At 32.4% G+C, this 13750-nt stretch overlaps 1 protein-coding gene across 1 annotated transcript; it reads left to right on the forward strand.

The window, feature by feature from the left end:
* The first annotated feature begins 9296 nt into the window (after window positions 1-9296).
* Window positions 9297-13750, forward strand: LOC132747321 (uncharacterized). The gene is made up of 3 exons (XM_060736671.1): window positions 9297-9680; window positions 10210-11197; window positions 11592-13750. The coding sequence occupies exons 1-3, from the start codon at window positions 9611-9613 to the stop codon at window positions 11779-11781; spliced, it is 1248 nt and encodes a 415-aa protein (XP_060592654.1). The 5' UTR covers window positions 9297-9610; the 3' UTR covers window positions 11782-13750.

The raw sequence follows: 13750 nt of genomic DNA on the forward strand, positions 1-13750 counted from the left end.
TGCCGATTTTTCGTGCGATTTTTCTATGTATTATTTCTCGCTCATGTCTTTCTTTCTTTCATATATATCAAACAAAACAATGGAAGTGACGTAACGGCAACCAACGCCACGGCGGGCATCGTTCATTGACGTTTCGTCATTTCCATTGCTTTGTTTGATACATTTGTATGTTAAATAAATGCTGCTGAAGAAGGCCGCACACAGCAATACATGGAAACAAAAATATTAACTTACTGGCCTGGCCATGTCTTATGGATCAACTATGATCAGATTTGATAATCTTATATCATGCAACTTAAGGAAATCATTGTTAGCAAACATTTTGCAAACCTTAAACTTATAAAAAAATATTTAGCAGATATGTAAGCGTTACAATGTTTTATTTTTTATGTACGTTATAGAATAATTCTGTTTATTCTGGTTAATTAATTAACTTTCCTATATTTCTATTCCACATTGTTACACATCAGTTAAACATGTGAGCTACCTCTTACGGAGGTTATGATTAATCGCTCTATCGGTGTATGTCGCCAAATTTAAAAATCAACAAAGGTATAACGTTTTCTTATTATATTTTTGTAAACACTGCATCAATATCCAAAACTAGATGAATGTTGTACCATGTAGGTTAGAAAAAGTTTCACTGGAATGATAAGTTAATGAAGTTATGCTTGGACTGGAAGCTATTGTGGCGTTTTCAAAGGCCTCAAAAGACGGTAGGATTTTGAAATGCAAACCCAGTTCAAACGTCTTGGTGTGTGAATGCTACCTTTTTCTTGATTTCGAACAACTTAATTCTAGAATTACACGCGATCTGATTGGACAAGCTGATTCAATTGTTTGGACATGGTTTCTATCGTCCAATCAGATCGTGTGTTACAACGCATGTTATAGAAAAGATTGCTACGATTAATAAAAAATACCGAGAAAGAGAAACAAATCGATAGAATATTGATATTCGTTTGACTTGAATTAGGTAAACTGTGGAGTTCTAGTTCTTTTTACTAATGTTCAAATGAATCAGATGTAGATACTTATATATTGAATATTATGGGAAGTTTCATTTCCTATTAAGTTAATTTATTCTTTTTTTTAAATCTGACAGTTTTTAATGACAATAACATAATGTTCTCTTTATTTACTCAGAAGATGTTGACTGCACATTTCAAAAAGAGATTGTATAGAATTTATCAGTATTTTCAAATGTCGTATTTGAGCAAAATACATCTTTAAATACTATAAAACTTATTCAGCTCAGTTTGACAGTGGAAAATAGCATTTATAATTGATATTGCACTTGATGCCATTGATGATATTTCATAATTGGCTTGTGAGTATTTAATTAACTTCTTTAAAACAAGTAATTCTTAAAGATTACAAAAAAACATTCAAAAAACAAATGTTTATACGTGATAAAAATTAATAAAATTATTAAATACCTTTTTGAGGATATAAGGCATAAAATTTATATTTAAAAAACGAATAATTGAATTTTGTTTACAACACTGTGGGTAAGATAAATTAAATGCAAATAGTAGTCTTACCACCTTACACTATTTTATTTGTATGTGTCAAAACTTAAAAATGAATGATTATTAGTTTAGACATACAGTATGTATTATTACCTTTTATGTTTACGTACCATTTCGACTTTTTGTTAAAAATAAGCATGTAAACTATCGCTTTGTTTAACCCATTACTTCATGAGCATTTTGTGAAAAATGGCTGTTTTCATTGAAAAGTCTCCCGTTACAAGTTCAAATTGCTATAATACTATATAAAAACTGCTTCAACACTAATCAAACTTGGCACAAATGTTGACTGGACCATTGCCCTTGCAACAACATGCTCAGGCTTAAATTTTCTGTTACCATGGCAACGAGGGGACATCTCAAAATTGCCAAAAATCACTATTTTGCGTTGATTTTTTCCATCATAATTGATTTCAAGGTGTTGCAACTTCTAAATGGATTGAGATAGAGTCAAATGCTTTTCAGCGTTGGTTACACGTTACCTTATGATCAATCTAGGGTCATTTATAGCCTCTCACAAGTCCAAAATTTTCTTGGCAATGAGGGGGACTCCGCCCCCCTTCAAACCCCCCAAACAGAAGGAGGCACATCCCCCTTCTGGCAACCCCCTGATGTATCTTTTGGTTGGGGGGCCGCGCCGAAAAGTGGTCACTTTTTTAACAACATTTTTCAAACAAAAACAAGTGTTAAGGGCATAAATAATGCATTTTCACCATTTGAGACAACAAAAAGGGGGGGGGGGGTGAAAAAGGCGTTAAAAGGCATGTATATGAAGTAATGGGTTAAGGCTATACTGTTGTTTCTTTTTAATTTTTATTATATTAATTTTAAAAAAGTCCCATTATATTCAGGTTTTAAATAACAGTAAGGCCGGCAAATAAAATTTATTAATATACATATATATCTCAAAACATCTTTGAAATTACGTTTAAAGTAATAAAACAAACAAATTGTCAATCTTTTCCAGCGGCATTTTGAGAAAGTACTTAAATAAGTCTAATGATAATGTGGTGTTACAGTCACAAATCAAACAAGAAACGCTATTTCATTTATGAATCAAGGGCATATGCTAAAATATTCAAAACGTTTCGATTTTATATTGCACATATCGCAATATACTTATTTTGAGATAATAGTTAGCAAAGTGTGAACAAAGAAGTACATGTTTTTTTCACTTCCAGACTAAATACTAAATCACTTTAACTGTACAAATTTCCAGATAGTAACAGAGGAAACATGTGGTTCAGTTAATATTCCAATGAGTAACGTTTTGGAAGCTATAAAGCACACTTATTATATAAATAGTATAGTTTTTTAAGCATTTCTTGGACATAATTGGCCTTTAAATATATTTTTTTCAGTTATAACGTACCGTCAAAGTAGTCGTAAATATTTTGTTTCATTTTTCCTATTCTCGTTTTGTCTATGATTCTAAATTGTAATATATTGTTACATAGTATGTAGGTCCCAAAATCAAAACTTTCCTTACTAAACGAAATAGAATAGGAGTTGACACAAACTTCAGGTCTTCTTTTGTATTTTACGGCAGTGACTTTAGATTCTTTAATGTGAAGAATCCATCCAGGTATCTTACGGAACGTGGTTCTACTCAGGTGCCCGTTCGTGACTGATATAATGCACGCAAGGACACCCGGGGTCTTCCTCCACCAGTAAAGATGGTACATCGTCATATGACCTATACTGTGTCGGTGTGATAAAATAACTGTCGATCATTTAAAGTATGATTTTATAAGAATTGCTATCTTAAGATTCAAGTGCAGGGAAAAGCATGCTCAGATATGCAAAGTCGTTGAACCTACCTGGTCTGTTGAGTACATACATGTAATTTAAAAAATAATTGTGATATATTTGGCAAATCTTACAAAAACTCTGAATGACATTTGTATCGGCTGTTGCATCGAGCATGGAGAAATATAAGATCCTGACATCTGTGTAAAACCTGACTGTTCCGCAATGTACACAGTAAGCACATCATGTTCTGGTGTTGACTATTCGACCCACGTTAATTTCAAATCTTCCCAAGTATATGGAAAAACTATATTCAAACAGAGGCAGTATGCCCATCAGTATACAGTTGTAACCAGTTCGTGTTTTTGGTCTTTTCGTTTATTTTAACCTTTTCGCATTTTATTTTGAGTTGCATATTACTTCCCTTTGATTGTAAATTTGAAGGATTATTCAAGCATTGGGTTTCCCGCTGTTTTTAAAATATAATTGCTGTCATGTGACATTGTGACCACTCTCAGGTCAGATTTCATTGTGAGAAGTTGTTGAATTATACATTTCTTCTTTACATTTATCTCTATTTTAATTATTATTGGTCATTCCTGGAAATTGAGGATTGAGGTTAGTTGGTTTTGTTTTGCTTCAGATTTGTATCTTTTGAGTCACAAATGAGCAGTGCTTTATTTGAATTAAGTCATTATTTGAGTTAACATGTATATTTGACATGTACATTGTAATCAAGATGGCTGCCTATATATCTAATAATTTGGTAACTGGTGCAACTACTATTTACTATCCTTTATTATCACAAATGTTATTTAACCATTTACAGTTAGAGCACTACATGTGAGCCACTGAACTGATGAGCAGATGAGATTGATATAAGTTGTTTGTTTTTTTGTATATATGAAGACCTGATCCACAATTGGTAAATATGCTATTCTGTACATTGTTTATATAAATTCATTTTAGGTTATTAATATGATTGTTCTTACTTATTTTGACTTAAGGCTAGGGCTGACTTGACCGCAAGAGTATTTAAAGTATGACTATTGATATGTTCATTGAAATCATTTATAGACATACATATGTGATATGTTAATCTTTATTTATTGCAATATGATATAATAGTTATTGTTTATTTACAGGGCTTTAAAAATATATACAGAATAGAACCAAATCAGGTGTTGTTATATCAGAACCCATGTCTACTGAATTATTGCTGGCTGGGGCCAGTTAGGTCCAATTCTTATTATAAGGGCTGGAGCCCACCTGGTCACACAGTAATAATACAATCAGCAGTTAAATAATATCAATGACATGGTATAAGCATCATACACAAGACATAGGTCTATTACAAAGTTATTTCTTATCCATAATAAAATATAATAATGATATAAATGATACAGGGAGAGAACAAGGTTATCGTTGATACGGTGTATTTTCTCTTTTATTAAAACTTTTGATACAAGATAATACATTCTTTAAAGATTTCATTTCGTTGATTTCATTTATTTTAATATCAAACGAATTGCTACAACATATTAAAATATAGACATTATTTGAATAGAGAGACCACATTTCTACAAAAGTATAACTGGTTTGATTAACGTTGGGGTCAACAAAATGTGTTGAATGATATTACAAAATACTGTGTACATTCTTACACTAATTTCAAAAGAAAGCATAGGAAATAAGATAAAATTTCATACCTGATCAAAAGTGTTTAAGTTCTTCTTGCCTTTAAACTTTTCCTTTAATTTTAATTTAATTTAATAAGTTTTTTTTGTATAATTGCGTCTGTACACAAAACAACTCGCATTACAATGTTTTAAATCCTGTTTCATACTTTATATATTATATCATCATTATCTGATCGCTAGGTCGGCAAGATACACTATTTCTATATAATTGTATTATGCAAACAAATCAACACTGTCATACACATTCAAACACAGGGAAGACAACTGTAATAATCTTATTTATTTCGTAAAAATCTACTTATCTTCCTTTAAAGATATTACAAATGTATGATAGTTAACACCAATTGATTGAATATTTATTAATCTATTAATTTCTTTCATTTGATAGTAGAATCTTATAACCTACCTCTTTCGGAAGTATACGGTTAATCGTTCTATCGCTACTTCCGAGCTAGTGCATGTCGCTAAGATTAGGTGTCAAGTGTTTTCATTTTTTATATATTTTGTTAACTCTAAACCAAATCTCGAAATTCGGAGAATGCTATGCCATGTAGATTTTATTAAGATTTCTAGAACACGTAAAATTGTTATAATTGTGTTTGTTAGCGAATTTAGCGTTGAAATGGGCATGAAACAAATTATTTTCCTCGTGTTTCATGTTATATCATCTAAACAATGATTCAGATTTAAAAAAAAATAGTTTCAAGTAGATATAAAACCTAGAAGTCAAATGAAATTTAAATCAGATAAAAAAATACTAAATAAAAAACATAGGATATTTGTTCTTGAAGACAGCTCTGTCGCATTCCTCTTTCTCTTCTCTAATGTGATCGGTTACCATATGACGTTTAAAGTTCTTAGGCATACTATATTGTTTACAGCAATGTATACATAGTTACTTTGGTATTGTTAGGTAATTGTTTGTGTACATTTGAAATGTGAAATCTCAGTTTGTACAGTGTTCATATTTGTTACTCTTCCGCGTAGCAGAAAGGGGATTATAGGTATGGCCTCCGTCTATCAGTCCGTCTGTCTGTCCGTCCGTCCGCTCTCACGGGACAGTTATAATGTGGCTAGAGGGACACTAGGTTACTCTTCTTTCTCTTTGATGTCATTTATTCCGTAATGCTTTTATGTGGCTATTTTCTTGTGTATGGCTAAAAAGAACAATAGAGAGAATAATTGAGTAGCCACTTTATTACTGTCCCGTTAGAACGTCCGCCTGTCCGTCCGTAGCACTTTCGTGTCCACGCCATAACTTTAAAACGCTGATTTTTTTGTTTTGGAATAACTTGGCACAAGTGATCACCATAATGAGACGATGAACAAAGCGCAATAATTGCAATGCTACCTCCCCCCCGACCCCCAGGTAAGGGTCAAAAGTTAAAAACCTCCATTTCCGGTTCAAGTCAACCCGGCCAAAAACCAATGGTATTTCTGGTCAACCCGGCCCCATTGTTTTATTATTTATTTTGCTTTAAAATATTAACACTTATCAAGTAAATCAAATAAAAATAACAACAAAAAACAAAAGTTTAAGCAACACATGCATAGTTTACTGTTTTTACATTGTTACTGCATAGCTCTACAATGTTCGTCACACACCCCTACAATGTTAAACACATAGTTCTACATTGTTCGTCACACACCCCTTCAACGTTAATCACATACAAACACCAATTCACTCGTCTTTTTCTGTCTCTCTTCTACCTAGGATGGGTCTATACATGGTAGACATAATCTTCAATAGGACGGTTGCTGACAGCTCTTTCGATCGATATCTATGAAATAAAACAAAAAAAGTATAGATAGTGTAACAAGTTTAAATAGGTACTAGCCGATCAATTATTAATGTTTCTTTCCAATTTTAGCAAAATGATGGTACATGACTCAAGTTTAAAATATTAAAAATAATACAGCTTTATATTAACTATATCTTCTGTTAAAAAGATATGACTTATATTTAGAACTATTTGCCAATTCCCCTTCATTGTTTTTAAGAAATCAATAAAATGTGTTTCCCACTTTACAAACCTTTAGTTTCGATTTCGTTGAAGCTATATAAAGGAGAAATGCTTACAATCATATTAAGGATACACTTGTAAGTGCCATGTTTTCTTCTACATTTTTGTTGTTAGATAAAAGATCAATAAATAAAAAACAGGTGTGAATTAGTTTTGCCATAAAATGAAAGATTTAATATAGATCCCACAATATATGATCTTTGTTTCTGTTATGATATATTTTTGTAATGTTATCGCATAATATTTAAATTGCATTATACATGTATACTGTAATGTAAATATTGTATCTGTAAATACTGTTATGCTCTTCATCTTTGGAGGAAATCCATCCATCCATCCATCCATCCATCCATCCATCTATCTATCTACTGTATAGCGCATTATATCTGCGGTGTCAAATGTTGGCGTTTTTTAAAGTGTTTTGAATTGGCGGGGTCATAAATTGGCGCAAACGCTTTTAGACCGCTAAATTAAAACACTTGTTGGCATAAATATGGGGTCATGAATTGGCGATTACAAATAAAGAATAAAAAAAGTAAATAAAAATAACACCGGTCACGCAGTAGTTAACTGTCCTCGTTTATTTTACGGCATACGGTATACCTTTGCTTGGTCACCTTTATCTTTACATCGTGCTAATTCTGAACGATTTTAATAAAAACATAAATAAAAACTATTTTTGTTAAAAATTGACCTGCGGACTTCTGTTGTGAAACCATTGCATGCACAATGGCTGGTCAAGGCTGTTTCTAAACTAGCCACAAAGCCCGACATCATTGCCGAGTCTTTCTCTAAGGCAGGACTATAAATTTCGTTAAGTAATTAAATGTACAAAGTGTAACATGATTCCATGTCTGATTTTTATATGACATTTAGATTTGTTTCTCGTCGTGTGATCATCTTCGTAATAAATACAGTACTGTATATAGATATATAATTAAATGAGTTTCGTACCAAGACTTAAAAATAAACAAATTCTTTTCAGCTTACTTGTAATGTTTATTTTTATTACAAATAATCAAGGGAGATTACTCGGACAAACCAAAGCTATTTTACCATGAGTTGTCTACCTTTCAAAGAATAATGGCGATGATCTAAAATGGCGGTGCTTTAAATTGGCGGTGTTTTGAATTGGCGCTACTGACCCTGACCGCCAATATAGCCAAATATAAACCCCCGACAAAATAAGTACTTATACAGTATTTTATGATTTTAACGCTAAATTCGCTAACTGGGAAACGCCGCTACAATTACAAACACAAATTTATCAACTTTACATATCTTGGAAACTTTAATCAAATTTATATGGCATAATATCCTCCGAATTTCAATATTTGGTGTAGAGTTTACAAAATATATAAATTTGAAAACACTTTTGCGACACCTGATATTAGATACATACACTAGCTCGGAAGTAGTGATAGAGCGATTTACCGTATACCCCTGAAAGAGGTAGCTCGATCGTTTACCAGGCGTGTTTTACAAAAACATCCGATACTTTACAGAAACAAGGAATTGTTTGATGTACAACCTATTTATACAGTTATTGCACAGCAATTATTGGAGAAAAAGAACAGTATATACATGTAGACACACATTTCTTATATGTTTTCAGTCACATATACATGTATATACAAACGGTCGTTAAACACATACTATCGTTATCAATATAGTTCAATTGATTTCCGCTCAACAAAAACTGAAGATGAATAGTGTACGTTTATTATGGATTGGTTACCTTTATAATTATATGTGTCATTTTATAATTATATTAAAAAAACTGGATAAACAGTGATCCCTCGGAAGCATTAATCACAACAAAATTACATGATTATTGCAGACTCGGTTTATTTGAGTCTGTACATGAGGGATAATGAAAAGTGCTACATTCCTCACGCCCCCTAAAAATCTGTTTTATCCAGATGCGTGTATCTTAAAAGACATAAGTGTTAATATAAACGTACATAGTATTAAATCATGCTAGGTAACTGAAATACATTAAGATATACCTCTGGAAGCATCATTACTATGTAAGTAAAAATAACTTAAGTAAAAATACATATTCACCAACATGTAAAATTGATAAATTAACACAAATAAAACCTGTCTACAAGGAAACATTTACCTTCAACATCTTTAAATATTTTTGTGAGTTCACCTTTGACTGCAAACATTTATTAAAAAGGTTGTCGTGTATTAATGATAGTAAATGATTAATATTATCGTCTTGGTAGAGTAACATTTTGACATATATCAGCTTGTAAATATATCTACGCTTGATTTTCCTACAGCTTTTGCTTTTTACTTGTTTATGAACATTTTGCTTTCAAACATGAAATGTTGATTTTGACATTAATTTGAATTTAATCATAAACATATCATAAAAGAGATAACAAAGTATGTCAAAGTTTTAATACTGAGTATGTACTTTTTTTAAACTTTCGTCTTAAATTGAGTAATCCTTGAATAATAGTGCGTCAGTTTAACATAAAGCGTTTCGAACGTTCGGAAGAGGAATATATATTTTACACATATAACTAGTTACTACCACATTTTATATTTTCACTTTAGAGACATGTACAAGTAACGTTGATTGTAAACAAATATGAAGTGGAATAAAGTGCACGTTTTGTTTTGCTGCATGATGCTATCATCAAAAGTTTTAACAGATGCATGTAAGTAATTCTGATTCAAATTATACCTTTAAGTATAATTTGCTTAAACTATTGTATCTAGCTCAGTAGAAAAGAAATTATTAGTTTTGCTAGGTTATATTGCGACTTTATTACTTTTGTTCGTTGAGAAAGACCCACAGCACCACCCTGCTAAAACATTCAGGGTCCGTTTAATATACTTTCTGTAAAAATCCTATTTGTTTGGCTTTTAACGGGGTAGAAGAAATCATTTGACCGAGGAATATCATGTTTTTAAAAAATGGAATATACGTCTATTTAGATATTCTTGTATATAACAAAATAACAAAACAAATTGTATCTTCAGCGTAAACTTAACAAATTTAAGAGGTCAAGAACCCTACCTACAAATGTGAGCTATTCTGATATTCAGTTAACCTACAAAGGGAAAATTCATTAGTTATAATTTATGTTCAGTATCTTCATCATCCATCTATGTACTTATAACTTCATTAAAATACAATGGATTTAGTATTTATTTCACATCACTTTCACCCGATCTTTGTTTCAGATGGATTCAGCGTGCAAGGAGGAAAGAAGAGCAAAGAACCAAATAAAACATTACGAAATGAACCATTTGTAAAACAGCATAACGTTGTTGATCATACCAACAAGACAATTACAGATACTCGTAAATCTGAGCATCAGAAAGGACAAATGGCATCTGTTTCGAATGGCATGACGGAAACGATAAAAAACGATGAAAAACTCAAACTTGAGATAAATGAATTAAATAAAATGCACAAACAGTTGATGAAAGAAAGGACCATGGAACCAAACAATGCTAAGAAATTACAACTGCAACATGAAATAGAAAAACAGATAAGGGTCCGTAAACTGCAACTAGCTAAAAGAAAAGGCAATAGTGAGCACATTAAACCGACTTCGTCTCGGGCACTAAAGCCATTGTACAATTCATCACTTAACTTTGCAGCCATTTCTTCAAGTACACTACAAAACCAGAGAGTGACAAGGCCTGAAAATAAAAAAGAACTCCAAAGCTTGAGTGGAAATCAAAACAAATTATATAAAGATTCTAATCCAAACTCTAGTACACAACTTCAATCACCTGTGCAAAATAATGTAATGACACGAGGGTTTCAACTGCGAAATAGTATCTCCCCAAAACCCCAATCTGGAAAATTTCAAAGGATAAAACATATAGTATATCCGCATCATATTATGAATCAAAATCCACTCACGAGACTTGACAACATCAATGCAGCAACTGTGCAGCAAATACCTGCAGGACATATCCTAGTTCCTGTCAGTGCTCTTTCCTCGGCCGGAAGTTTAAATGCTCAAGGTATATCAGACACATTTATGGTTATGAACTCATTTCAGCGTACAAACCCGGAGAGAAAATCTACAAAAAAGACGGCAAAGAAATTGGCGCCGCCGGAAACCGCAAGTGCGCCTTCTAGTTCGTCCACCCCCGAGAAGCAGACGCCATTTCCAACAACAACAAAAGCTACAATACATGTAACAACTGAATTTAGGTAATGTTTATATATTCGGTTGTTTAACATAAACACAGAGAGCCAATTTGGCTTAAAACATTTTATTCCAGAATATAAACTTACTCTATATCTATAAAGGGAATTTTCAATCTTCATAACGAACGACAACTCTTTTCCTTGTTACATACAAATAGTTTAGTAAATACTTAATGCCTCGAAATGTGTTTAAGCAGGTAGTCAAAGTGCATTTTAAGTTAATAGAACAAATTAACGCGAAGTCTAAATAGTATTTGGTAAAGCAACTTGCGAACATCTATTTTAATTAAAAACCATTCATTTAAATGTGATTTGCCTGACTTATACAAAGGAAGTGTCATGTGATTTATTAATCTTCACCTCCTTTATTTCATAATGTGTTCTAATTTGTTTTCAGTGATTCAGAATTAACAACACATAATGACCCTGATACAATTAAAAGCAGTTTTATGAAAGGTCAAATAGAGAAACAAAGGCTAGAAATAAGAAAATTAAAGCTCGAAATCCGTGCACTTGTGAGAGAGGAGAAACAAAACCTACCAGAAGTTGAACACGAAGACGCCGCAATGCATACGCAGGGAAAATAAAGTCAAAGACATTAGCTTACAGTTGTACCGACATATATGGCTATTTCAATACTCTGCTACAGAACAAATGAAATAACCTAAACACATTTAAAGGATCAAAAAACGGGTATCATAAAATAGTTATGTGTAGAACTTTTTTTATTAGATACTAACAGACTGTAACAAACTACGGACTTGCCTTGTCATGTCGTATGGTGTGGTCAATACTAAGCAACAGCTGGTCTTGTCGCACTAATTGAGTTTTAAAATATAGATATTTTTATGTTTAAAATGAGGGATGATCCAGAATTACCAAAATCAGGCCGTAGATTCAATATTTATGTAAAGTGAATTGGACTATAATGGAAGAACTTCAATTTAATGACTTACATTGCTAGTGTTAAGTATTTAATTTAGACATTACAACAAACCACGAAAGAATTGTACATAGCAGTTGTTAGCAAGTACGAGAAACATGTTCCACTAAAACATATATTTATATAGCAGATATTAATGTGTTCCAGAACAAAATTTTATTGATTCAGCTGATAAATGGACATCATAAATCACTTAGAACTTGATCACCATTTTTTCAAGCAGCATAATATAAGAATTTTCAAATGATACATTTCTATTGTTTTGATCAATATTTTAAATACCTTTTGGAAATGTGTTTATTGTAAACCTATAAAAACGCTGTATTGATGTGTAATACACCCTCCTTAACCTTTTACCTGATAAAAGCGCGTTAAGACGGCTCTTCAGCCCCCCTTTGAGAGCTCAAATAGTGAAAGAAATAGAAATGCCTTATGTAGGCCCCAAACACTGTTTTTCGTTTGAGAAATGTTGTTTAAAAAGTGATCACTTTTTCGGCGCCGCCCCTATCAAAAAGGTACATCAAAGGGTGCCAAATGGGGATGTGCCCCTTTCTGTTATGGTGGTTTGAAGGATGGCGGCAGACACCCTCACCGCCAAGAAAAGTTGGGACTTGTTAGGGGTGTTTAAAATGTCCTCAGATCGATCATAAGGTAACATTTAACTAACGCTGAGAAGCCTTTTACTCGATCTCAATCCATTGAGAAGTTGCAGTACTTTGAAATCAGTTTTGATGGAACAAAAACGCAAAATAGTGATTATTGGCAATTTTTAGACGTCCCCCTATTGCCATGGTAACAGGAAATTTAAGATTGAGCATGAAATTACAAAGGCTATGGTCCAGTCAACATTTGTGCCAAGTTTGATTAGTATTGACGCATTTTTATAGTTTCATAGCAGTTGAACCTTGTAACAGGAGGATTTTCAATGAAAACAGCCATTTTTCACAATATGTTCATGCGTAAAAGGTTAAAAGAAAATAAAAACAAAAACAAAAAAAATTCAAAAGTACATTATAATAAGAAGATGTATATCCAAGCATTTAGTTTTCAATTGGACAAATTAAACCTTTGGCTGAATGCAATTCTTCATTAAGAATTAAATGAAAACGAAAGAAAACAGACCGCATAAAAAGTTTGGCCAGGCCCCACACAATATCGCCTTCATCTAGGGGGCGTGAGGGATGTTGCACTTTAAATTATCCCTCATGTACAGACTCAATCAAACTGAGTCTGCAGTTCTCTTATAATTTTGTTGTGATTAATGCTTCCGAGGGATCACTTTGTTTCCAGATTTTCATCTATTTCGCCAAAGACCTTTACCATATTTAAAATTGATCTTATTGTCTGTTAAACATCTGTGTCACCCGCAAACATAGATTTTTATATGAGGTTAGTTTTATCTTTGGTGATGGCGTTTTCGACTGAGTAAACGTTGCAACTACAAACTGTTCAAACTTGATTTCACAGCAACACGGCGTTAGAACGAAGGGAAATTTTCAGACTTATAAACAAATTCCGAGAAATTCTTGGTCACCCCTCGTACATGCAGTCATGCCTTTTTATACAATGTTTAATTGAAATAGAGAAATATAATAAAATTACTAAAATTCTTA

The sequence above is a fragment of the Ruditapes philippinarum genome, unplaced genomic scaffold (genome assembly GCF_026571515.1).
Source record: "Ruditapes philippinarum isolate M1 unplaced genomic scaffold, ASM2657151v2 ctg3269_1_1_1_1, whole genome shotgun sequence".
Classification (NCBI taxonomy): domain Eukaryota; kingdom Metazoa; phylum Mollusca; class Bivalvia; order Venerida; family Veneridae; genus Ruditapes; species Ruditapes philippinarum.

Bases quoted from the DNA above. Each gene is read 5' to 3' on its own strand.
- LOC132747321 (XM_060736671.1), top strand. From the start codon at position 9,611: ATGAAGTGGAATAAAGTGCACGTTTTGTTTTGCTGCATGATGCTATCA. The intron at 9,681-10,209 runs GTAAGTAATTCT...TCTTTGTTTCAG, and splicing joins AAAAGTTTTAACAGATGCAT to ATGGATTCAGCGTGCAAGGA. The intron at 11,198-11,591 runs GTAATGTTTATA...ATTTGTTTTCAG, and splicing joins CATGTAACAACTGAATTTAG to TGATTCAGAATTAACAACAC.